This window comes from Platalea leucorodia (assembly GCF_965183815.1).
Source record: "Platalea leucorodia genome assembly, chromosome: 5".
NCBI classification, from domain to species: domain Eukaryota; kingdom Metazoa; phylum Chordata; class Aves; order Pelecaniformes; family Threskiornithidae; genus Platalea; species Platalea leucorodia.
Genome location: NC_138827.1, coordinates 51,627,881 through 51,653,356, shown reverse-complemented (window position 1 = coordinate 51,653,356; position 25,476 = coordinate 51,627,881). Strand labels below are relative to the sequence as shown.

The 25,476-nt window shown below is 43.8% G+C and overlaps 1 protein-coding gene across 10 annotated transcripts in view; it reads left to right on the top strand.

Moving 5' to 3' along the window:
• FAM20B (FAM20B glycosaminoglycan xylosylkinase) overlaps positions 1-25,476 on the top strand; it is a 55,031-nt gene that overhangs the window by 19,683 nt on the left and 9,872 nt on the right. For 5 of the 10 annotated variants that reach the window (XR_014228288.1, XM_082313166.1, XM_082313165.1 and 2 more), the window contains 7 exons: positions 2,365-3,103; positions 4,756-4,855; positions 5,320-5,477; positions 15,479-16,009; positions 18,789-18,875; positions 21,352-21,461; positions 23,704-23,875. Coding sequence is in view for 9 of the 10 variants with exons in the window: in XM_082313166.1 (XP_082169292.1) it covers positions 15,633-16,009; positions 18,789-18,875; positions 21,352-21,461; positions 23,704-23,875 (746 nt within the window). In the remaining variant the exon portion in view is untranslated. Of the gene's footprint in view, positions 1-2,364; positions 3,104-4,755; positions 4,856-5,319; positions 5,478-6,976; positions 7,024-7,654; positions 7,713-7,855; positions 7,967-9,162; positions 9,373-15,478; positions 16,010-18,788; positions 18,876-21,351; positions 21,462-23,703; positions 23,876-25,476 lie in introns of those variants that run through there. The other 5 variants (XM_082313164.1, XM_082313169.1, XM_082313168.1 and 2 more) reach the window with 5 other exon arrangements.

Here is a 25,476-nt window from a genome sequence, read left to right as displayed (position 1 = left end):
TAGCAGTCTGAGAGCAGTCCCATTTCTCATACGCTGTCTAAAATGCAGCGAACCTGAGCGCTGCAAGTGCACTGTTCACCTCGAGAATTGCCTGGTCTAATTAATTTCCTCCAAGGATGATAACGTGTTTAATTCTCTCATGTATGCATTGTCTGCAGAAGGGAAAACTGAGCCAGATTGGGCTGAGCAGGGACAGAATATGCAGTAGAAAAGAGTTGTCGTATGAACTCAGTGGTTGCTAGAGCTGTTTGCAAGATGTTGATCTTTGGTTTTGTGGGTGAGCAAGGCTGGCTACAGTTAGTGTTACACTATGTTCAGAAATCATTTTCCCACTGAAGGAATGATGTTGGTTGATTGGCCTTAGTGCCTAGACCCTCGCTCCGTCTTTGGAGACGCCTTCCATCCTAGAGGAAGTTCAAGCTCTAGTGTTTCAAGGGCTTTACAGATACCATCTCACTTCTCAAAATAATGGATATGTCAGGACTGTGGCCAAATTGCAGCATGGTTTTACTTAACTAACTAGCCACGTCAACCCTCCCTCGAGCTCCGTACTTTCATCTCTGCTGAGATCAGTATTTAATATGCTATGCAGAGCTGCTGCATGGGGGAGCAGTAAGCTGGCCAAGCAGTCGCTTCGTTTTCAAGAGGGAGCCCTATCTCAGTGATCGGGGAAGGGATTTCTGTGCAGACCCAGCATGTCTGTTTGTAAAAAGCTTTGAGATTAAAAGTATTTATAGACACTTACAAAATTCTTATATATGGGTCCAGCTTCCAAGACTGGAAACGGTCATGGAAATAGGATTAAAGACTCAACATGTGAATAGGTTAGCCTCAAAATGGCTGGGCTTGCTCCCCCCCCACATCCCCTCCTGGTTTTGCTCCAGATGCAGTCTCCACAGCCCTGCCAGCTGCAGATGGGTTAACGCATCTAAGCCACCGCCAAGCCGACTCTGGCCCTGAGGGCTGCCTTTCACAGAGGTGTATTTCCTTTGGGTTGTCTCCTGAATTTACAGCCATCAAACGGTGCTATGGCCACCCTCTGAATGAAAGGGGAGAGAGAAACTCACCCTGTGTTCTGCAGCAGTTGCCTACAGCCCTGAAGGGAAGCCATCAAGAGCGTATCTGTAAGGAAGTGTTTCAACCCACAGCCGTTGAGGGAAAAAATGCATCAATCACTCCTTTTAAATAAAGGTTAGGTAAGTCTGGGTGATGTCCTATCTTACCAGGAGAGGAATTGGAAGCCTTTTTCATGAAAGCAACTCTCTCTCAGCCCTAGAACTGTAGCTGTCATGTAAGCAGCCAAGTTGGGGTCAAGATTAAATAACTTAAGAAAGAAAAGTTCCCCAAGTCGGTTCTCAAGCCTGTGTTTAGGATCCTTGCTCTGACCTCTCTCAAAGTGGCTGAGCACGCTTTCAAAAGGCCCACGTGAAGAATGAAGGTCTTTCATACTGGGAATCAGGTAAAACAGTCACACAGATAACAAAATATCTGCATGACTGCTGACATCCTGAAAAAGTGATAGGAAGAACCATAAGAGCCCCTGTATGACTGACTTGGTTTTCTCTACAGTCAGTTAGTTATGATTCGAATATCTTAAATTATTTCAGGCTAATACACACATACAAGAGAAGAAGAAAGGTATCCAAAAGCCTGGCTGGCATGTTATCATGGCACAGTGACCTGTTTCAACCTCTCAGTTACATAGGGCTTGATTTGTTATGAGAAGCTTGAGAATGCTATTTTTTTAATCCAGTATCTCTAACATTTCTATTATTTCTAGTGAGAAAGGGAAAATCACTTTACTGTAGGTATTGCTCCTTTCCTTTAGCACCATCTCGCTCTGAGGAGTTTGTTTTCCAAGCAAGGCAGCCGCTCTTCTCCCTTTCTTTTTCCCAGGCTGTGCTGACCCCTGGTATTTTAAACAAGGCTCAAAATAACACACAGAACTTTTATTCACCAGATTCTACCTTGTAAAAATTGATTTTGGCCACTGATGCTTCATGAAACAACCAAACCAGACTTGCAGTTTAATCTAAAAACACTGAGTCAAAAAAAAAAAAATTTTTTTTAATCTTTCATTCCTTTAATGCAAAACATGAAAGCACAGAAAACCACCTTTAACTCTCCAGATCTTGTTTTTGCAGTGACTGAACTGACCAATTCAAAACGGCCACTCCAGTGCTGTTGTCAGGTTTTTGGTGTGCATGCAGCTCTGACAAGATTTTAATGATCCCCAAGTTCTCTCTCTTCTCCCGGCACAGCCTCTGGTGGGAAGGATGCAGAGGGCAGTAGTTGTGCTCCACGGGAAACCCACCCCAAGCAACGTCTGGGTTTCGTTTAACTTCTTTGTTTTGTTCTTCCAAGGGCCCAGGACTCTTCCCCTCGCCAGGAGGAGGTTTGTTCTATAGCGAGCTGGCTGCTGCTCCACCGAGGGACGAGGGACGAGGCTGGGATTCTGCAGCTCCCACGCAGGAAAACGGGCGGTGGGCCGGTGGGGAGGCAGGGAGCACAAAATCAGCTTGTGCAATGCAAATTTGTATTGCGGTGCTATTCCCTTACCAGCCTTCCTGCTCAGGTTGGAGAGGTGATGTCTTAGTACTGCTTGTCAATTATACTGCAAATAAACACTGTCTCATTTGTAGTGACATTTAAAAGCAATTAAGGAAGTTGAATGTTAAATGTGTGCTTTTGTCTTTCCAGGTAAACACAAAGTTTTGGAGAAAAAAAAATCCCCAATATTTAATTACAAAAATTACAGTCTAATTGTATTAATAAGCCTGACACTCCTTACTATAAAAAGATCTTTAATCTCTTGTGTAACTACTTTAACTTCATGCTTCAGGGTGTGGTGCTCTATTAAAGTACTAACACATGCAGTTTCTTATTGTAACTCTTCTACCCAGCATTGTCTGGGGAGCAGCTGGGGTGTGCGTTTCCTAATCCGCTTCAGGCAAAATCACCCAAGGCAGCTCAAAGCACCTGTACAAACCAACCCTGTTGATTTTTTTTGTTTTTCTTTTCTTTTTTCCCTGGAAGCAAATTAGGGAGTGATGGTGCAGAACTTCTCAGCTGGCAGAAATTTGGTGATCGTAGCATGAATCAGGTAGAGTTTGAACACCACAAAGTGTTAATTTAGACACACTGTTGGGTGCAGCAAGCAGTTTGAGCTTCACTGGCTTTTGGGGAGCATCGGAAGTTTTCCCCAAAGTGACATCCCGTCCTTCCCTCTGGATAGGTCCAGGAGAGTGGAGCAAGCCCTGCCTGGCCTGCCTGCTCCGTAGGTGCCAGCAAACCTGCTGTCACCTGATTAGGTCACCTTGACTGAGTCATCATGTGTCATGCTTGCTTTTCTTGCTTGCTTGGGAGACTCCTGCATGCTTTATACATTGACCGAAGCCTGGATCCCAGTACTAAGGATCTGGCCTTTTTGGCCATATACTGAGGGACCCCTTTGCTGCTTTCTAGTCACGGTGAAAGCTTTCTTGTGGCATCTTTCCACTGAACAATGACCTTGTGGCCCTTCCTTTTGCCTATGCGTAGCACCACCAGGGAAGGCGTGGGGAGGGTGGCCACAAGGTTGCATTAACCACCGTACTAACATGATGGGTTGCAGGCAAGACTGGTGAGATGGAGAAGACCCCATGCATGTAAGTGCTCCTGAACCCACCAGCCCCATCCTTCCCCAGGCTCTGTCTCATCTCTGCTGCCCACAAGCGTTGAGCTGGTCCCGCTATTTCAGGCTCTTTGACTGTTCCCATTTCACAATATCCCAGAACTCCTCTTCAGAGCTAAGTCAAGGCATCGATATGTTCTTCCCACCCCTGCCTAGCAGGGAGAAATCCAGAGCTGGGGGTAGCACCTAATTAGTTGGAGAATTTCCATCCGAGAGCCTGTGCTTAATACCTGACCTCAGCGTCACCCTGACTAAAATTATTTCTGTAACTTTAGCTTGTTGTTTCCATTGGCACATGGTTTTATTTTATATAGATATCTTCTGCAAAGCAACACTTAACATGCTCTGCTGGGTCTAAGTGGTGTTCTTGACTCAGGAATTTCTTTTGTATTGTGTAAATCTGATTTCAATCTGCTGCCAGGATCACACACCTCTTTGAATAGGAAGATCTGTGCAGCATCTGGTGACAGTGTGTATGTTGATTTAAAGCTTTCTCCTTCTGAGCACGCAGAGATTTTTCCTGGAGCAGATAGAATTATTTAACAGCCTCTCTGGCTTCCTTCCCACACCAGCCCTAGCTCTTAAGATGGTCCTTTGACTGCTGTTCCCCAGTCAGACCTTGTTCTCCAGCCTGAGACAGTCCTTGTTCCCATGACCTACGGATTTCGTAGGCAGCCACAGCTCTATCAGCTCTTTTTCTTGATCTTCCTGGAGTCTGCTGTCTCCTTGGCAAGGGATAATGGAGCTCTTCTGCCTGTCGGCTTTGGAAGATGATGGCCCATCATGACTGCCCTGTCTCCTCTTGGTCCCTCTGCCATCCACCATCCCCAGCTCCATGGCTTGTCCATAACCTAATCGGCCACATAACTTGGCCACTTCTAGCTCTTAATGTTTCTATAGCTGTAGTCAAGTGTTCAGCACTTAAATATTAATGTGCTAATTAATAATGAAAACCATAATTGTAGATGGGTTTAAAATTTTAATTCCGTGAGGAGTTAGCAGAGATGCAGTCCATAACAATGAAACTGCGCTATTAATATATATATATATATACACATATATTTAAATATCTTTCCCTCTAGCAATAACATTGCACAAGAAAAGTATCCTGTGTTTGGATGTCTGTGAAGATGTTTGCTTGCGACGCTTGGAAGCTTGGAGCAGGAAGTCATAAAGTACTAGGTATGATTTTTTTCAAAGGGGTTTTAAAAAGGCCCGTTAAAAAAGGTTTTCATTCCTAGGCTTAAAAAGGGAGGAGGGGAGGGGAAAATTCCTGGAAAGAAGTGTATTTATTTTCCACTTCAGGCAGGCCAGTCTGCAAATGCAGTATTTGTTGCAGTCTTAAAGTAGCTGAGGGTATTGCATTCAACTACGTTTATAAAGCCACAGCAAGCCAATGATAATAAAAATGGTGCTGTTAGGATGCATGGTACCAAACAAATCCAGGACGGTCTGCATAGGAAAGGTTAGACCCATGTGCAAGATGAAAAATTCCCCACCAAATTCTGTCTGTCTCTCTGCGAGGGATTGCTTTCCAGCACCAGAGAAAGAAACTTTCTTTGGCTTAGGAAGGAGTCGGTGAAAGCCAGCCGGATCGGGACGTAACCACAGTGCGTTTCTCAACAAGCTCCCCTCTTTCCTGACAGCTGATCCCACGTCTGCTGTCCCACCGCGCCTGGCCAGTGCACCCCTTCCCTTGCAGCACGGAGGAGGAGAGCTGAGGGATGGAGCCGCCGCGTAGCCGCCCGCTTCTTCCACGACGAACTTCTCCGATGGAAATCTTGTACTTCTTCTCAGTGCCCTGGTAATGGAGATAGGGTGCTCCCCGTTTCTGACTTGGCCTTCAGACCTGCTTCATTCGCATCTCTCACCCAAGGGTAGGGAGCGGTTTGTGTAGGAGACCATCTTCCAAGTATATACGCATGGGGCAGCTTCTCCCTTTCCCCACCTAAATAAAGAAAAAAAAAAAATATAATAGTGTTTAGTCTTGAGCAACAATTTGTGCAGCTGAGGGAGACCTGGATGGTGGGTACTGGGTTGGTGAGGAACTGCAGGAGGTGCCCTCAAGAGCTTTGAAGAAAGGCAGGGAGTGATCTTCCATGGTTTGATGGACCGATTCCAGGAATAAATGGAAATAGGGTGGGCAAGAGGGACAAAAAATGATCAGAAACAGCAAGTGGAGCGGAACCGATAGAGAAAGCATTCTGGATAGTGAGGAGCCGTGGAAGAACAGGATGTATAGGCTGTAGTTATGGAGCGCGTATAGCGCCTGCCTGTCCCAGGTGCTGTGCGTGACCAGAATAGCTGTCCCTTGTCACCCCACTGCTCCCCCGCGTTTCTTGCTGTAATATTTTGCTGAGCTCTTTTCTGCGCTGTTCAGTGGTGACTCCTGCTGAGACAGGTTGGCGTTGCACCAGCCCTGCGCTCGCTGCCAGACTTTGAGTAGTGCCTGCTGAATTAAACCGACACTGGGAGCATTATTTTTTTATTAGGAATGTGTAAACATAGGGGGAAAATTAGATTAATGTATTATTTGTGGTAGCATGGGCATAGATGTGGAAATTCTATTCATGGTATAGGTAAGTTTTAAAAGGAGGTATATTGTTTAGGACTAAATATAGTCCTAATATGTAGTAAAATATTATACTATTATTGTACTATATAATAGATGTACTATATAATAGGTGTACTATATAATAGATGTACTAACTATATATTAGGACTATATTTAGTCCTATATAGTATAACATAGTATATATAGTGTGTATATATATACGGTATAATAATGAGACTTGACTGTATAGTATAGTATAATAGGGCTATATGTCTCATTTCACAGAAGCCAAATGCCTCTGAATAGGGTTGTGTGTTGTTACAGGCATCTTTCCCGTTCACTCAGGGCGCTGCTGCATGCAGTCCGCGCTCAGTATTTTTCATATCTTTAAAATATGCCGCCTCCCTTTGATTTCACCCTGAAATGTTTGATCCCTGCCCCGGAGCAAGAGGAGACGGCCGGCCCCGCGGAGCGCCGGCACGGGCAGGACGGGGTTAACCCCCGCTCCCACCCCATTGGCCGGCCGGAGGTGGCGCTCCCTCCGCCGCTCCTATTGGAGGCGGGAGGCCGAGGGCGCTAGGAGCCGGCCTATGGGAGGGCGAGCCGCGTCCCGTCGGCGAGGGAAAGGCGGCCGGCTCATTGGCCGGCAGGCGGGCGGCGAGTGGAGCGGGGGAGGCGGGGCGGCCGCCCATTGGCTGCGGGGCGGGGGCAGGGTGCCGGGCGGCACCATGTTGGGGAGCTGGTGGGGGCTGGCGGCGGCGCCGGCCGGGGGCATGGAGCGCGGGCGCCGGGCGGGGTGAGTGCGGCGCGGCGCGGTGCGGGGGCCGGGCCGGCGCTGGGCCGCGGGGCGCTCCGCGGGTTGGCGGGGGCCGGGGGAGGCCGCTCCCGCGCCTGCCTGCGTGGCTCTGCGGGGCGGCGGCACCTGAGGGGCGGGCACGCCCCTGCCGCCTCGCCCTGCCCGGGGCACCGGCCTGGGGGGGCAGACAGCCCGCCGCCTCCCTCCGGGGCGCAGCGGCTGCGGGGCCGGGCCTGCTCGCCGGGGTGGCCGGCGAGGCTCGGGTGTCTGCCGCCGCCGGGGCTGGGTGCCGGCTGAGGAGCCCCGCGGAGACAGAGAGAAGGAGGGAGGGAGGGAGGGAGGGAGGAGCCGTTAGAACCGTTACGGCCGTTGGCCAGGGGCGTGTTGCGCCCGCGCAGGTGCGCAGCTGCCCCGCCGGGCCCGGGCCTGGCGGCGGGGAGGGAGCGGCGGCCTCCCGCCGAGCTGCCCGGCGGGAGGAGGAGGCGGCGGCGGCGGGGGCGGGCTGCGCCCCGCGTGGGGCTCCCGCAGGTCTGGCCGCGCCGCTCCGCCCTGCGGCGCCGCGGGTCGCGGGGGTCGGCGTTAGCAGCGCGCTGGCAGCCGCCCGGCGGGGTGCTCCGGCCCGTAGGGCGGGCTCGGTCTGAGCAGGTCTGCCTCACGGGAAGGACCTCTACGGTTTCCCTACGTGGAAGGTCAGGTTCCCAAAATACCACCCGGTTTCATCCGTGGTCGGTTAAGGACTTCACGGACATCGCTGTAGCAGATGTGAATGTTTATCTGCGCTCTTTCGTTTCCTTCCTCCTCTGGAGCCTTGCTTTCAGATGGGAAAGGAGCCCCGGACAGCTGTGAAGCCTGCTGCCTTGCTACCGATGTACGCGCGCTGGTGAATGAACAGCCATCCGCACAACGGAGCGGCTTACTGAGTGCCGCTTGCAGCTTAGCTAAGGTCATTGTCAGGTTGTGCAAAATAAGATGAGTGTTGTTGAGCAGCAATGCTGATCATAGTTGTCAAAGCTTTGGGTTTAACCATTTTTAAAGGACATCTGCCGTCAGGTCCTTTCTGGATACAGATGTGCATAAGGAGTGCAGCTGTTTTGCTTTATGCTAGTTGAGGCCCTGGTGCTACAATATACAAACGTACTTTAGGGTCTGAGCAAACAGAGAAAACTGTAAAATGTAGATTCTAGTCTTGCAGTGAATTGCATGTGAATAGATCCCACCTAGTACTTATTACAGAACAGGGCATTAATACTGTGGTCTTATTTTAATTCGAGAATGACTCCATGCACCTCTTATGTCTTTAAGTGTGACCTACTTAGTTGCAGCAAGATTTGTCTCCATTTGCAGTACAAAATCTCAGGAGGGTGAGGTGGGCTTTGTTTTCTCACACGTTAACAAAGTTGGCAGCTAGGTTCCGATGCCAAAATCTTTTGTCCTCTGGTTTGTTGTCTGCTGCTTCTCTTCTTGGGAGTAAGGGAAATCGATCGGCGCTGTCTTATAGCAGAGACAGGCTTGTTGTTGCTAAATGTCAGATGGGTATACAGACCCATGTTGAGTTCTTGGTGCCTGTCTTAGGTACGAAGTGAGTAAACATAAGAACATCAAGTTGAGAAGGAAAACTACAGCATTTTCTCACTGCTTTGGCTTTACTTCCCAGTTGAACAAGGCTCCCTAAAACGTTTCCAGCTCACTTTATTGTGGTTGCGTATCTGCCCGCAATGGTCAGGTGGGACTTCAGTAACTGGGATGGGGGTGACAGAGAGTTGTTCCCTTAGTATTGAAACTGGTGTGTTTTCTGACCAGCTCCCAGCACCCTCCACTTTGGTACCCTGGGCTCCTGCCCCTGTCCCGTACTGTTCCACTTCACGGTACTTTCAATTCCTTCCTTCTTGTGCAGCGTTTCCAGCTCCCTCCAGGTACCAGCTGTGTGCACGCTGGTTGCCCAGATGGCCGAGGCGAACAGACAACTGTTGAGCTAGCGCTACAGCCTTTCCCTCAGCGCTCCCCAGCTGCCAATTCCCAATAAACACATAAACTTTGTCTTCAAAACATCTACTGTTCTCTCGGATGTGTTTGAAATTAGCCAATGGATCCAAAAGCTTATGAGTGAAAAGTGCGATTATATAAACTTTGTTTCCATAGGAAACCGTGCTTGAAGGAAAGTTGTTCTGTGAGGAGAGTTAAGGAAGCCTGGCTTCCTGGGGACTTGCGTGCCACGTCCTATCATGGTAACTCCTGCCTGTCTCCTACTGCCCTCAGTCCCCCAGTAGCCTCCCGCTCCCCAGGACTGCACCCAGGTGCCGCCTGCATCCAGATCTGCCCTGGCTTTGTCTGTGCAGCCAGCTGAGTCAGGTACTCCTGTTTGCTGAGCGGCCCACAAAGGTTGCTGCTGGTAAAGACTGAAGATGTATACCGAGTTGTCCTTGGCTTCTTGAGGCTTCTCTCCTCCATCTGGCCGGTTGTTTTTGTAAAGCTCATGGATGTATTCCTCTGTCAAATTTGGCAGAACTGTAGGTAACGGATTCTGAGGTTAGTAAGGAACATAATGGGGCAAGGTGGACAGACAGATGGACAAAATGATTTCATTTCTCTCAGAAGAAGTGTGAGAACATACCAGGCAGTTACTGACTTTTACAGTGGCAGGCATAGATAATGCAGTGGTTAAAATGCTTGTGGTCTTTCATATTTTATCTAGACTGTAGCTCTCAACCAGGGATGCAGTCGTGCATTTGGAAAGGAAAGTTTGCGCATAGACTGTTGCAAAGATTCTGCCTATAGATAGCGGGGGTTTTAACAGAGAAAGAGATGGAGAGATAGCAGACAAGTAAGTATGTGTGAAGCCTTGTGCACTGGATTACTAAACTCGTACACAAACCAGGCAGCATACAGAGAGTGGAAGTGACAGAATGCGTCTGAAAAAAATCTAAGCAAAGGTCTGCAGGAGCCAGCCTGTGAAAACTGAAATAACAGGGCTTATGCAGAGAGGGAAAGCATGAGCTACCAAGGAGTTGGCCAAAGAGGGGAGGATAGGAAGCAGGATTGATCTGGTGAGACTGAAGTACATTTTAGGAAGAGGAGAACGTCACTACTGTACATACTGTTTCTTCAAGGCATTTTCCAGGACTTACTGGAGAACTTTTAAAGACCTTTTCATAGGAGATCCCAAAAGGCATAGTGTATCTAGGAAGAGAAAACCTGCATTTAAACAGGAGTTAGAGTATACTTAACCATATTTATTTCAGATTGGCATCTGTTCAAGCTATGATTTTTTTTTTGTGTGTGTGTGTGTCCTTGTGCTGACAGACCAAACCTTTGCCTGCCCTCAGACCTTATTTGTCATTTGGAGCATAACAAAGTCCTTGCAAATTGTATACAAGTATTTGCGAGATAGCAGCTTTCTAGCTTTATGATACAAAAATAAGATTATGATACATGACACAGTGTTGGCCTTGTGACTCTAATAAAAATTATTTTCTGAGATATGGTCCTCTGCTAACTTTGTAGGCTGCTTACGGTAGCTGTGATTTTTTCTGCTGTTTGTAGCAGGCGAGTTTCATACTGCTTTTAGAACTGGAAATAAAGTGGTATGATATTGGTATTTAACGCCAGCAGGCATGCTTTACTTCAGGCATTTGTGTGCACAGTGACCCCACCGTGATATTGAGAAGACGCTGTTATTTGGATATTGACTTGGAAGACTTCTTACTTGCTGAGAATACAGACCTGGCTGTAATGAGAGACAAAATTGATCAGGAAATATCCTGAAGAAGTAGTGAAAAACAAGCACGATTTCTTAAGCAAACTTGCCAGTTGACTACACTATTAAAAAGCTGATATGGCTGTTTATTTCTGACTATTTTCTTTTCCTCGTTCATCAGGGGTATGGGAAAATGGTAGAGGGAAGTGGGTTCTTCTGTACTTTTGTGACGTAGAGATGGAGTTTGGCTGGTAAAGCAACAAAACTCTAGGGATTGTGTCTTCTGTTTAGTAATGGTAGCTGGAGATAATGCTAAGCAGAAGCTTAGGGAAAAAATAAAATAAAATGTAAAAAAAACCCAAAAACCTGCAAACACTTTTAGAGTTACCTGGCCTTGGTAAGAGATCAGCGGCTGCTGCCCCAACAGCAGGAGGAACGTGTGTTGTTCTGGGACTGTAGGTATACAGGGATTACTCTGTCGTATCATGTTAGCTCTGGTTGGAGGCTTAAAATGTGTTTGACTTCTGGAAACTTTATTTGGGTTTTTCCTTCTCTGATGCCTTCTGGTTCAAAGAGCATTAGTATAATTTTCTGCATCCCATATTCCCACAACTCTTATGTAGAAGTAAGTGGCTACTCTGTCCCTTTACCCCTTTTTGTCAAGTGTGAAGACCCTTGCCTTATCTTCTCACCCCTGCCAGTTTCTGGAACTATTTGCTTTTTGGGTCTCCTTCTGAGATTATCCCTGAGTTTACTTTTGCAATTGTCCTAGACCCTTTTGCCCTTTGTTCCGTAGAGTTCTGCTCACAACTCACTCTATTTTCCCCTTTTAAAATTTTTTTTTTTTTTTTTTAAGTTATTATTTAATTTGTTTCTGTGGCCACCTTTCCCATCTCAGTCTTCGTTCCAGGACCAGCTTCATGCTTCCTGGACTTTTCTAATCCTCTTTTCCAGTCCAGGTCTTTTCCAAGGACTTGTCCTTTTCTTCAAATTAACTTCTTCCAAAACTGTGTAAACATTTTCTTACAACACCTGAACACTGTCACTCAACACTCACACAACTCATCTTCAATTTAAAACAATAAAGCTTAAGTTCTTGCTCTCCATGGTAAACTTCTTCATGAAGGGATTCATTTTTGTTGGCTCATGCAGCAAGGAGCATAATGTTGGCACCTAAGGAGCAATGTGCAGGCTCTGCAGCTACTGTGTGAAATCGATTGCATAGCAACCTCAGGGGTGTCATCTTGTTTGTTGGAGAAAAGCAGCTGATGACTCATTTCGGCAGATGTCGGTAAAAAGTCAGAGCCGACTCACCTGCTTAAAGCTGCAGAGAGCAAAATCAGGGTAGGGGTTTAGTTGGGATGTCAGGAGTAACTGTGTAACTTCAGGAGGAATGTTTGGTGAGGATTGGTTGTTCAGTTAAGGGAATTACTGAAATTTCTGAGGGCAAATATTTGATATTTTTTTTTTTGTAAATTCTGTCTACATAGTTGGAGGTTTTCAGCCACAATTAGTTTCAAAGCTGTCACAAAAGATAAACTAAGTAAATGACCTTTAATTTAAGTGGTGAGTCTAGTTGTATTCGCCTCCCTCCCACAAAAAGAATACCCCTAGAGAAATTCAGCATTCCTGAAAATCAGTCTAGGAAAGTGAGTGCCCAGCTTGAGCTCCAAAGGTATGAAACATTTCTGGTCCGTGCTTTATTTGGCCAACACTGGGCTGTGAGGCTTTCTTAAAATATATGTGTACGTGTATACATACCTCATAATGAGGAGTAACTGTTCTGAAATGAACTGTGTTCTTCTGTGTAACTTCTTACAAACTCTAATGGATTTTAAAAATGAATGAAAGCAGATCTTGATAACAGCAATGTTCAAAATTATTTAGAATTACTAAAGAAGTGAAATTATGAAGTTACAATGAGAGGGTACAGTTACAGCCTGATCTGCTTTACTTACTTTCTTAGATTTAAGAACAATATTATTATTTAGGGCTCTCCTGGGTGAGTCTGTATTTGCAAGAATGAGAGCTTTCAGATCAGGTGCATCTTCCTTGTCTGTGCTTCTCATTCTCACGCTTGCAGTGTGTAATGTGCAGATTGACGTGCTGTTTGGAGAAATACAGGCTGCCTAAACAGAACTGAGATGAACAATATGTTTTAATTTCCATATAAACATGTGATTTGTTGTCTTTCACTAATAGCACAAGCACTTATTTTCCAGCAGATTAAAATCGGCATTACGTAGTTAACAGGGGACCATAGTACTAGTTTGAAGCATCCCTGAGACTTGGTAGCCTTCTTTCACCCTACCCTCTACCCTTCATGGGGTTTTTATGTTGCTGTAAGTGGTTGCTATTAGCATTACACCACTTGTTCACACTGCAGTTTTAACTCATTGTCATTGGGAGACTTTCACTTTCCTGCTTCAGTGGACAGGTTTCATAGGAAGTATTTAAGAGGCACAATGTGTACCTTGGGAAGGGCCAAACTGAACTAAGTTGCCACCTGAGGTGGGACAGTGACAGCAAGAAAGTTCAGATGGTAAACGGGTCTAAAAGCCATGTTTCTGCATCGTCGGAGTGTGTTGCCTGGAAGTTGAGTGGTACTCAGCTTGGTTGCTGTGCTGAAAAGAGTGATTTTGAAAATAGGAAGATCTGACTGTTACCTAATTTCCTTGTCCCTCTCGGTGGGCTCTTTGTGCCTGTTTCTAAAGTGGTTCAGCTGCTTATTCTTTGTTGGGCTGGCCTGGGCCGTAGTTTTACCTGCACATATAATCACTAGTGCTGCTGCCAGGAGAAATATTTGTTCTTGGCCTCATGGTGTGCCCTCCTCAGATGCTTATGAAACTACATTGGAAACCAGATTTGGGGGAAGGAGGGCTGAAGCCAGAAACTAATAAATAAAAATGTTCAAGTTTTAACACTGATTAGGTCTTTCATGGAGTTCCTTGCCTGAAGGTGGGCAGTATGTGGAGGGCAGGGCCATTCTGTAGGTGGCAGTGCTGGCTTGAGTAACTTAAGGTGCCCCTCTGTAGATAAGTAGGCTTTGTAGACACTTGATGGGTCATCTCCCAGTATTGGAGCTGCTGTGCCGCCCTCCCTTGTCTCTCTGACTTGCACCAGTAGTGGTGTTTTGTAGTAAGATGATAAACTGTGCCTTGGCTCAAAAACTAACAATAGTAGGTGGTTCGCACACAAACCAGAGAAGGTGGTTAATGTTTGGGCGGATGGGCAACCTGGATGGTTGAACTACCTTGCAGCTGGGTTGTATGAATGCTGACACTGAAGCACAGGAAGGTGGGAGAGCCACGTAGCTGGGAGGTAGGGTGGGTCCACTATAGACCTAATGTAAATTTATTTAAGGTGCTGTGGAGTCATTCTTATACTGTGCCAAACCTGATTCTGCACTGATGACTTACTCAAAGGACGCGCCTAACTGTCATCTGTGGTTTGCTACGGCCTTAATCTTCAATGGAGATGTACGCCAACGATATGCTCATGCCCCTCAGAACCATTGTACCCCGCTGCGACCTTTGCAGGCAGGGCACGGTGTCCCCACAGACACTGAAGATGGCTGTGATCTGTGTTTGGCCAGCAAGTCATAGTCTGGCTGTCCTTTGGTTGCTGCTGGTAAATTAACTTAGCCTGTGCAGCTTGTTTTTCCAGTGACATGATTAATAATGACTGGTTTATACGCTTATTGTTAAATCACATGAGAAGGCTTTTCTATATTAGTCCTACCACAGCTCAGGGTGCCATTTGTGGTTTTCATGATTAGCATAGCTTGCGCAAAGAGAAATCTCTGTTGGCTCTGAGCGTTCCTCAGAGATGTGCCTTAGTATCCATTTCCATTTGGGTTTTGACTACATTCAACTAATATTATGAAGATAATTTCTCTCCTCATAATTGAAACAGTTGATTAACTGTGTTATGTGGTCCTTATATGCTAACGCTGTACTGCAAAGGCTTGTTGAGGGGTGAGACCTCTTGCAGCCTATTGTAAATATAGAAACACAGATGTGGCTTTAACTGTGTTGTAGGTGAGGTTTCTGAGAGGATGCAGTATTAGTGTTTTGTTTTGTTGGGTTTTTTTTCTTGTTAATTTGGTGTTGAGATTACAGATACTTTGTATATTTTTTGTGGTTATTGGTTTTACAGTTGACTGCAGAAGATAGGTAGTTAACAGTTAACCGCAAGGAAGTAAAGATGCTCTACCCCCTCCCCCCCCCCTTTTTTTTTTTAAGAATGGAAAAAAGATGGGTAAATTATAGTGGCAGCAAATGAGAGGCAATAAACAAATTAAGTCTATTCTGTCCTTATGTCTTGTACCTTCAGGAAACGAGGCTGTACAGCTGTTCTCACTGGTTGTCAGACATTGGGAAATCTACCTGGGAGCTCTCTCTTGAGGGACAAATCTTTAGGAAACCAGGGGTAATGCGTTCTCTTACTAATGGAAAAGTGTTTGTGAAGTTGGAGCCATCAACTTAAACTACAATTCTCTGCAAAAGTCTTGCCCGTGGTAATTGCAGCTGTTATGATTTCAGCTGTGTAGAGATGCTATCAGGCAGTTTCCCCTTTTGTGCAGATCGCTGAAAGGCTACAGGAAGACAGCAAACCCCATGTGTTTTAACAGAAACATTTGGGCTTTAGGGTACAAGTGTACATAAATGCAGACTTATATTCCAAGAATAAACTTGATTTTGAGTTTGGTGGGATCTGTAGGAATGCAGTTTTGTAAGTTTGTGATTTTTTTATTTTTAGGGGTACCAGAAGATGCTTCAGTGGTGATACCTCTTTCACAATGCAAGTTATGAATGAAATTCATTAACTAACATCCCCTTCCTCACCCTGATCTCCAATAGACTTCCTGTAACGCTTGGAAGAAAGGGTCAGGGGAGAAGGGTTGAAAGTCACCATGAAGCTAAAGCAGCGAGTTGTGCTGTTGGCCATCCTCCTTGTTATCTTCATTTTCACAAAAGTTTTCCTCATTGACAACTTGGACACCTCAGCTGCCAACCGGGAGGACCAGCGCGCCTTTCACCGTATGATGGCAAGCCTCCATGTAGAACTGGACCCCCGACTTGACCATACGTTGCAGTCCCCTTGGGAAATTGCAGCCCAATGGGTGGTGCCCCGGGAGGTGTATCCCGAGGAGACACCTGAGCTAGGGGCTGTTATGCATGCCATGACAACAAAGAAAATAATAAAAGCTGATGTGGGATACAAAGGGACCCAACTGAAAGCTTTGCTAATACTTGAAGGAGGACAGAAGGTTGTCTTCAAACCCAAGAGGTAAATATTGCCTTCAGTGACTGAATTAGTAGCTGCTTTACGTATATTTTTTTAATCTCAATGTTGTTGCATTAATGGTTAAGTTACAAATTTACACGTAAATTTGTGTTATTTGTGAGACAGACAGTATAGAGCCTTGCTGGTCCCCTAGTAACATTAGGTTGCTGTGCCAACTGTCTCTCAGGCTGTATAGCTTTGATGCTTGAAACAGCCTGTCTTTAGGTTAAAAGAATAATCACTGTGTTCAGTCCTGAGGGAATGTTGGTTAAACCTGATGTTTCTGAGCAGTGTCTTCCTGATTGTGGAAGTGCAGGTTCTGGCAGTGTGGAGACAAGTCTTGCCTACTCTTTCTGAGTAAGGGTCATGTCAAACCGCCGCGAGAGAATGCAGTTCAAGAATAGGGAAGGAGTGAAAGTTGACAGTGGTCTTAAAAGGAGATCTGGGTGTCTGGTATAGCTGCATGAAGACTAAAAATGGCTTGGTGGATCAGAGTGAAAGCCCCTGAGTTTCCTGTCTGCTAATAGTGAACACTGGAGAAGCAATGTAAGAATGGGCGGGTAGTGATACTTCCTTGGTATGGTCTCTGTTTACAGTGATCCACAGGGAAATTTGACATGACTGAACATTTATGAAGAGTTTTGTGCATGTCTGTAAATCTTTTTGAACTGTTTGCCTTTGGGGAGAAGGAGAAGACAGGAAGGTGTAAAAAAGTAAGGCAGGTGTGTTTTATGGGATTGCATTGCAAATGTGAAGTGTTACCATCACAGAATGAGTACATCTCTCTCCAAAGGATATTGGGTTGAGCAAGCATGAAGTTTTTCTGTCATGTTGGTGAATGATTAGAGAATGAGGAAAAAAAAATCTGCCCTCCACTTCTTGAATGCTCAGCCCTGTTTCTGTATGGTCAATTACTGGTCTGGCTGGAGCTTCTCTGTGGGGCTGGGCTGTGTTTAAACAGTATGAACCTTTCACACAGAAATCTTGGTGGTACGGCAGGCAGCTCATCCAATAAATGCAGTAACAAGACGTGGCATTTCTATAGTGCTTTCTGTATAAGTGAGCGCTGTAAAGTGTTTCACCAAGCATTAAATTACATTCCCATAATGGAATGTCTGTGCAGGCGAGCACAGTGACTATGCTCCATCAAGGACATGTGCAGCTGGGACTGTTTATAGGAGTGCTAGACAGTTTATAGGAGTGCTAGACAGTATGGCCCTAGCCATACTGGTAGACCCATGTTCTGTTTGTGACTGCTGAATAGCTAGGCTTGTAGGTAAAGCCTTGTTCTGTCATTGCAAGATAGTCTCTTTAACTGCTTTTGACCTGAAAGGTATGTGGAAGTTATTACTAAAAACCGTTTTGAGAAAACTTACTGATTGGGGAAGAATGATTTCTCTTGATTTGCCACCTTTGCTCTAGAAAGAACTAGGTGCCTACTGTACATGGAAGCAAGAAGTTGGTTGTGTTTTACCAATAAGTTTTAGCTCTGCAGCTTTCAAAACATGACCATGTTTTCAAAAGCGTGCTGTAAGTCCATACAAAAGACCTGATTCCGAGGACATATTTTGAGGATTAGCGCTCTCATTTCAAAATTACTTGAAATCCAGCCTGAGTTATTAATGGTTGATAGTTGCTACCATCACATGTCAGTGGTATATGTGAAATAAGATGCTTATTTGGAGTAAGTTCCAATTTGGCAGGAATCTGTCAAATGCTCCTCCCAAAAACTCTATACCATCGTGCACTGGTTAACACTCTCTTGAGCTGCCTTGCCAAGAAGCTAGAGCATTTGCTCAGAGTGATGAAATGGACTGTGGTCTTGTACCAGATCTTCTCTGAGCAGGGTTAAAACATCAAAGTAGAGCACTGTAGTTTCTCTTACACTGTTGCTGCTACTGCTTGAACCCCAAGTCTGTTGGAAATAATCCAGTTTACACAATTTGATACGTAGATGGAAATGAGAAAACAGGTAATCTGATTTGGCCTTACTTTATTTGAAAATGTATTGCATTTCACTCATTTGCTCGGTATTGATTGTGGTTTATTTATTGTGGATTATGCTCATCTCAAGCATGCTGCTTAAGCAGTATCTAGATCCGATTCAAATGTCATGAATCTCAGAAATTTGTGTTTGTCTTGACTATATAAGTGACATCTATTAAAAACAAAAAAAAGCCCACCACTTCACCAAAATATGCCATTGTTGTTTTAATGAGTGTCTAATTTCTATTTCTTTCTGTTCATATCTCTTTTCTCCACCAGCATAAAGGTTTTGTTTTGTTTTTTTTCTTTAATCCAGTATTATCCTCAGGTTCAGGCTTGCTGATCTTCTAGCTACTAAAGATTGCATTTGGCATTTCTTCCACAATATCAGGCTGTATTTTCATGTAATCTACAATCCGTTCTAACCCCAAAATCCTTTGTGGAGTTGCTGCTTTCCAATATAAATAGTCCTCTGTTCTGTGGCTGGGTCTGTGCTCTTTGTTCTTAGATGTGACTTGGCATATGGTTGAATTAAAACTCATTAGTTTGAATGTCCACTGCTTCCCAAGCTCTTGAGACCACTGTACATTACTGACCTTTCCTCCTTATTTACTACTTCAGCAGTCTGTACACTATTTAATCTCATTAATATATTTTCCCTCTCCCATTGGCAATCACTTTGAAAGTGACCCAGAGTCTGTTTTAACTTAGCACTGTTATTGCACTTGTTACTCGGAACAGCAGAGTGGATGGGAATCCTGCATAAATCACTTTATTTGACTTATTTCAATTACAGATATGCCAGGGATTATGTAGTGGAAGGAGAACCATATGCTGGCTATGACAGACACAACGCAGAAGTGGCAGCCTTTCACTTGGATAGGTATGGAACTATTGGGTTACCTGGTTTTAGTGTCTCTGGTAAATGCTTTTTCAGAGTCGGGGAAAAAGGGGTCCCTTGAAGAATACACCTCAGATGTGAGCTATTTCTAAACCTGCCAATGTATCATACTGAAGCCAAAAATAAAAATTATTAGCTTTTTTGTGAAACTTCATTTCAAAGATCTGTGCAAGATTCTAACATTTAAGATTTGTTTGAGAAATTTGAAAAGGAAAATGAGCACTGAAACCACTGATAATTCATATTGTATGCAAGAAAGAGCTTAGCCAAATCCTGTGGAGGAGACTGAAATGCTCAATGTGTGTGCTAAGTTAATGTCCAGTATGCTAAAAAGTTAAGTCTAATGTCTAGACTAAATATGAATTGATGCATCCTAGAGGAAAAACAGCTATTCATATATTAATTGTATTCAGGGGTATCCAGGTGGTTTTATGCAGTGAGCTGGAGGTACAATTACCAGGAAAAAAACCAAAGTTACAGGACATACAAAGAATGGGACAGAAATTACCAAACATTGAATGCTGATAGTTATGAAATATGAGTTAAAGGTGCAGTTTCATCTGGAATAAATGAGCGTGGTCTTGATCTCCTCATTATAAGAGGACTATGTTGGTACTTTGGAGAAGATTTCTGGAGATAATTAAAGATGTGAAAAATTCTTATATGAAGAGACTAAAAATCTTGGGAAAGGGAATAAGGAGGGACAAATATAATAGTCGGATGGTTGAACTTAAACTAAGGTTTTAGTCTTCCTTTCCTAGTACGTAAATAAAAGGCTCGTCATTGTGACTGAATTCATAGATGTTAGTCCTAATTCACCTGTGGAACTCATTGCACAGGCACTTGAAATTAGTAATTCTAGTTTTGTAAAACTAGTTGTGTAATACCCATTGCTGTTGTTGCAATCTTTAGGTAGTGGGCCACAATCAAGGTATTTTAAGATTTAAAAAAAAAAAAAAGAAAGAAAAGATGTAGCCAGATGTCTGTTGCCCATCTGTGCTTTCAAGAAAAATGCAGACTTGTGTTTCCCTGAAAGAGCAATGATCAAACATGGTAAAGCAACAATTCAAAGCCTCTTTCCAGTGTCCAACTCCCTCTTTCTCAGCTCTTCCTTGCTTTTTGTTTGGTTGTGTTTTGGTGCTTGTTTCTCTGGCCTTTCTCCTCTTTGTGGCTATGCACCTCTATATTTTTCAAGAATACCTAGCAGAAGCTGCCTGCCCACATAACTTTAGCGTGTACCTTTGTTTTGAATGGTAACAGTTATGTATTTTGTCTGAGGATGCTATCGTTTCAAGAAGGACTTGAAAAATATTGTATATTTACCACTGATACGGAGGCTGTGCTATCCAGGATACTGGCCTTCCAGCTGTCGGTCTGAAAATACAGGGACAGGTTTTCCAGATCTAAGCTCTGTGCCCATTTACTTGGAATGGGTGCATTTTCTTAAGCTGTGCATAACTGTCTGTATCGGCTAGGAATTTTGTCTTTATGCATACATGGTTTGTTCAGGCAGACGTTTTCTGTTGCCCTTTCTTAGAGGTATTTTATACTTATGGAAGGGGACGTGCTCATTGAATATCTAGAAAGAATACTTTGCAGCTGTTAGAGTAACTCTCCCAGTATCTCTGTGGAATGTAGATTGTCCCTTTTTCAGAAGGAACAGTCCCTTTTCAGTCTCTCTTTCTGAGATGCAAAGACTACCGAAGGGGTATCAAAAGTACATTAAGAGAGTTGGGGCTGACATTGTACTGATGTTTGTACTCCTCCTTTAAGCGCTTTTAAAATTCCATTACAAATACCCAAGTCATTTGTGGTCGCAGAGCAAAGACTGTGGCAGACATGGGAGTGGAACCTGGGTCTTGTGACTGAAAGTTTTATGATTATTCTTCTACCTCTCTTTTTTTTTCCAGACACTTCAAGCATTCAGTTTTGCTCTACCATTCTCTCCTCCCTTCTCCTCCCTCAGGCCAAACAAAATAACTCCTAGATTGTTTACTTTCAAGTATAATTGAATTGGGCTTAAACATAACATTTTAATAGATAGTAATTCCCACAAATTATAAATGATCTTTCCAGGTGACCAGCCCAAAGGCCATATGGTTACTGCTTCAGCCTGTGCACAAGACAGATGATGGATGTTTCTGGTATGAGGTCTGATTTCTGAGAGTTGGAGCACGGTGCATCCTGTGTTGCTCTGCTGCAAATGCTCTAATAAAGGAGTGTCACTGATGGCCTATAAAGCAAGTTTCACATCCAGGCACTTAAGAAAAATGAGTTTCCTTACTTTGCCTTGGAGAAGAGAGGAGGTTGCTGCAGGGTTCCAACTTTATTCTTTGGTCTCAGTCATCTCAGTTTCAGACAATGGCACAGAGACTGTGTTTTTGTTTTGTTTTGTTTTAATTTAGAACTGCTGCCAATGTTGCAAATTCTCACATCATGTTTTTTCACCCCAAATCAGAATTCTGGGTTTCCGACGAGCTCCGCTTGTGGTTGGCAGGTTTGTGAATCTACGTACAGAGATCAAACCAGTAGCCACAGAGCAGCTTCTGGGTACCTTCATGACTGTGGGTAAGTAGATTCCATGGATTGTGCAGCCCAGTAGAGAAAAATGTGTTTAATGGGAAAAAAGAGCCATGGGAATCTGACACAGTTATAGAACAGTTAACTATGATACAGGAAGCTGGTAAGTCTCTTTCTGTGCCAAGAGAGATCGTAATGCTTGTATAACCCCGTTTGGCGGGGGAGGAGAACTTGATTTTCTCCAAGCAGTTTTTCCTCTGTAACTTCTCTGTGTTCCCTCATGCTGCTGTTACAGATGGGATTTTTTTTTGAGTAAGAATTTTCTCTCTGCTGCCAGAGGTGGTTAGAACAGTCTGTGATTAGACCTGAAAGGAAAAAAATTGAATTGTATTTAATGCAAGCGCAGTGGTGATTTGGGATAATTTATAGAGCTGATGCGTTGGTTGGTATTAGATGTTGTTTGTGCTACATCAGAGTCTGCTGAGCATTCATAACTAAATGTGTCAGAACTTCCGTATGTTGTTTACAGTAATAATTCTGTGAAGGGCACGTAATGGGAATTATTAATGTGAACTCCTACCAGGTGGTCATTAAGCACCAAGAAATGACTTATGCTGCAGCCTTAACTCCTTCAGGCTTTCATAAAATATCCAATTATTACTCCTTTTTCTTTCTGGTTTTTTTTTTTTTTTCCCCCCCTAATAAGAAGACTCTAAAGATGATTGTTCATAACAGCTGATAAATATGTGCACCTGTGTATACTTCTATTACAAGCACTGTTGGTAGTCTCACCTACTAAGTTTGTCTAACACTTTCAGTTATAAGGTATAAGACACTCAACTTTCAGATGAGAGTAGCTCTGCCTTGCCAAACTCTTTTTGCATTTGCAGATTGGGCGTCTGCCTTAGGCAGACTTGACTTTTTATGATTTCAGCCAAGATAACTAAGCAGTTTTCTAGCAGAAATGCTGACTTGAAAAGTATGGCTCCAGAAATTTTCATTGCCTTCCCTTAGATTCCTTGGAACAACCTGTTCTGCAGAGCATGAACCAAAGAAATGGGTGGATCTGGGGAGAAGGCTGTGATCTCTTGTCAACCCAAATTTGACCAAGTTTCTGAGATTTTGAAGAGAAGATAATTCATGCATACTCAGTGCAGATTTGCTAGAGTTGCAGCTAGAATCTGAAAGAAATCTGTCTCTTGCTAGACCTGCTGCAGGCCATGGATAGGAAGAGAGACTTGCAGGGCTTTCCATACAAATAAGAGATCTGGTCTGCTGCAAGATCTATGTTGTTAACGATCATCTCTCTGATTTCCTCAAGTTGTCTGACTGGGGTAGTGGGAGCACAAGAGCCAGGTCTGGAGGGAGGACTGCAAAGGAGTGCTGGCTGGCTAAGGGATTGTGATGTCTAAGGGTAGAAAGTGAAAAACACGTCTTTCAGTGAGCTGGGCCTGGTTTGGGGAGGATATTGGATGTAGAACAAAAGGACAGGGAATAAATGGAATCACAAGGAAGGGGACACAGTTGAAGAGTATTTTGGAAGAACATCTGAGAGTATGGAACTGGAATTAACTTGGCAAGGGTCAAGCAAAGGCAGGTTAGAAGGGTGAAATAGAAAAGGTTAAGCTAAAATTGTTAATCTAGACTATGTAGATTACTGTATGCGACAGGCTACATAGGCCTTAATGGACTAAAGACTGCAGGGTTTCATTGTTCCTCTCCTGTCAGAAGACACAGATGAAACTTTTGACAGATCTGCATTCCTAGGTCATATAAGAATGACAGCTTGTTTGTGTTTCCCTGGCTGAGTCAGCTCAAGTAACTGAGATGTGTGGCAGGTCTCAGGGCTCCAAATCCATTTGAGTTCTGCTTGGTCTTTTTTCACATGTCTCTTTTTGGTAAACTTTTTCAAAAAAGTGAGAAATCTGACACAGGAAGTATGAAATTTAAAAAACAAGAAGTGTTAAGGTTGCAAAGTCAAGGTCCTAAGGACTAGGAAGGGATCACAAAAACTTGTTGATAATGCAATGTTGTGATAAAAACATTAGAAAATGTAATTACTCTTTCCTTTGAATATTAGTCTTTAATGTTGCTTTTAATGAGTAGATATCTGTTTAATCTCTTGAGCCTCTCCCTCTCAGAGGTAGGAAGCATGAGGTCAAGTGCAGTGAAATCCTATTGCAGGGAAGGCTCTGCTGCAACAATATGCTCCTGAATTTTTCAGTTGCATCCCTTGATCCCTTGGATTAAGTTCGGCTCTTTTGATACCTCTTTTTTTTTTTTTTTTAAGGTAATAACACTTGCTTCTATGGGAAGTGCTACTATTGTCGGGAAACAGAACCAGCTTGTGCAGACGGGGACATCATGGAGGGGTCAATGACCCTGTGGCTACCGGATGTCTGGCCTCTTCAGAAGCATCGGCACCCATGGGGTAGGACTTACCGTGAAGGCAAACTTGCCAGGTATGAGAACATGATAGGGTTATTCTTTATACATGATAATTTGTACTAGTATTACCCTTGCAATACAGTGGCTAATTAAGGAGCAAGTGTTCCTAAAATCTAGAGTTTTGCTGACAGCTTTCTTGATATGACACTAGAAGTCAAGAAGTCTAGGATGAGATTTAAAGTAAAATGAGCAAGAAAGAAATCTTCATTGTTTTCCACGATACTAAGTGCTGTCCTTTTTCTGCTTCTTGCCTGGAACATACCTCCACCATACAGTCACTCCAGGCTCTGAAAATCTTGGCCCTGGGCAAACCAAGACTCCTCTCTTGTGCCACTAGACCTTCTTTTGACACTGTGCCTCTCTGTGGCCCACTAAAATACAGTAGCACTGTGCTGTTTTCTGCCAGACCTGATTTTATGGTCCTTGTAGTTTGTTTCAAAAGTTGTGGAGCTGGTTTAGCTTAAGCAGGTAGGCACTGAAGAGTTGTTTGCTTTGAATGCCATCAGTATTTGGTGACCATGCTCAGCATCTAAAGAATGCTTTGAGAGAAGGATAAACATGAGATCTAGTAATCTTGTACAATAGATGTAACATGTCCGAGTATTTGGGTTGGAGATGTTTTTGCCATGGCCAGAGCAGATGGTTTTGCACTTAGTACCTGGACAGGTGATTAGAAAGAGATTTTTAGTGCTTGATCTAAAATATCCGTTGATTTCCAGTGATGTGATTGTTCTCAGAAGGAATCTCATCGAAAGGCTTCATTGAATTGTTTTAGAATATTAAATGTACAGTCTGATTTTTTGAGCAGCAGATGTTACCTCCTTTTCACTGGGTCAAAATCAGCTGTATTTAGTACATGGTAAATTGCAGTAATGAATTGAATGAATTTCTTGGAGGTGGTTTTTTTTTTTTTTGAGAGAGAGACTGTTTTTCAGCAAAAACTGCCTGCTTATACAGGAGTTTACCCTGATACCTATGCTGATTTGATATTTGCTGTATTTTAAACTTATTTGCTCTTACCTCGTTCAGAGGGGATGGCATGGTTCTGTTGTTTTGCACCTTGTCGTGTTGCGCTTTTCACTTGGAGAGCATCAGGCGAATTAAATGTTCTACGTGTCATGCTCTTCTTTTTCTGTGTCTGGTAATTATGGAAAAATAACTCTGGGAATTTTTTTCCCAATCTAGCTGCTTCTACTCTGTCCTGAGTTGACCTTTTGAACATAATTCATACAGTCACATTAGTATGCGTAATTTTTAATGGACATGTAATAGATAAAATCCCTGACCTTCGAAGTCCTATGCTAATACAATATAAATGATCAGAAATAAATGTCAGAGAAAGGTCTGTCTTAGACTGTGAATGAAAAATGAGAAGAGAGAGCATAGTGTATCTGAAAAATTGTTGCAAGGAGATCAAGTACTGATCTAAAGTAAAATGAGAGAAAGAGAAACGCTTGAGGGAGAGAGGGGTGTAGCATAAAAGAAATGTATCCAGTACAAGGAGGAGTATGTTCTGAGACTTTTGCCTTGTGGGGTTGTGCTGTAAGTTGAATGTGAGTTGGACCTTGATGCAAAAGAAAGAGGGAACTAGAGACAGCATTTGAGGAGTGTGTGT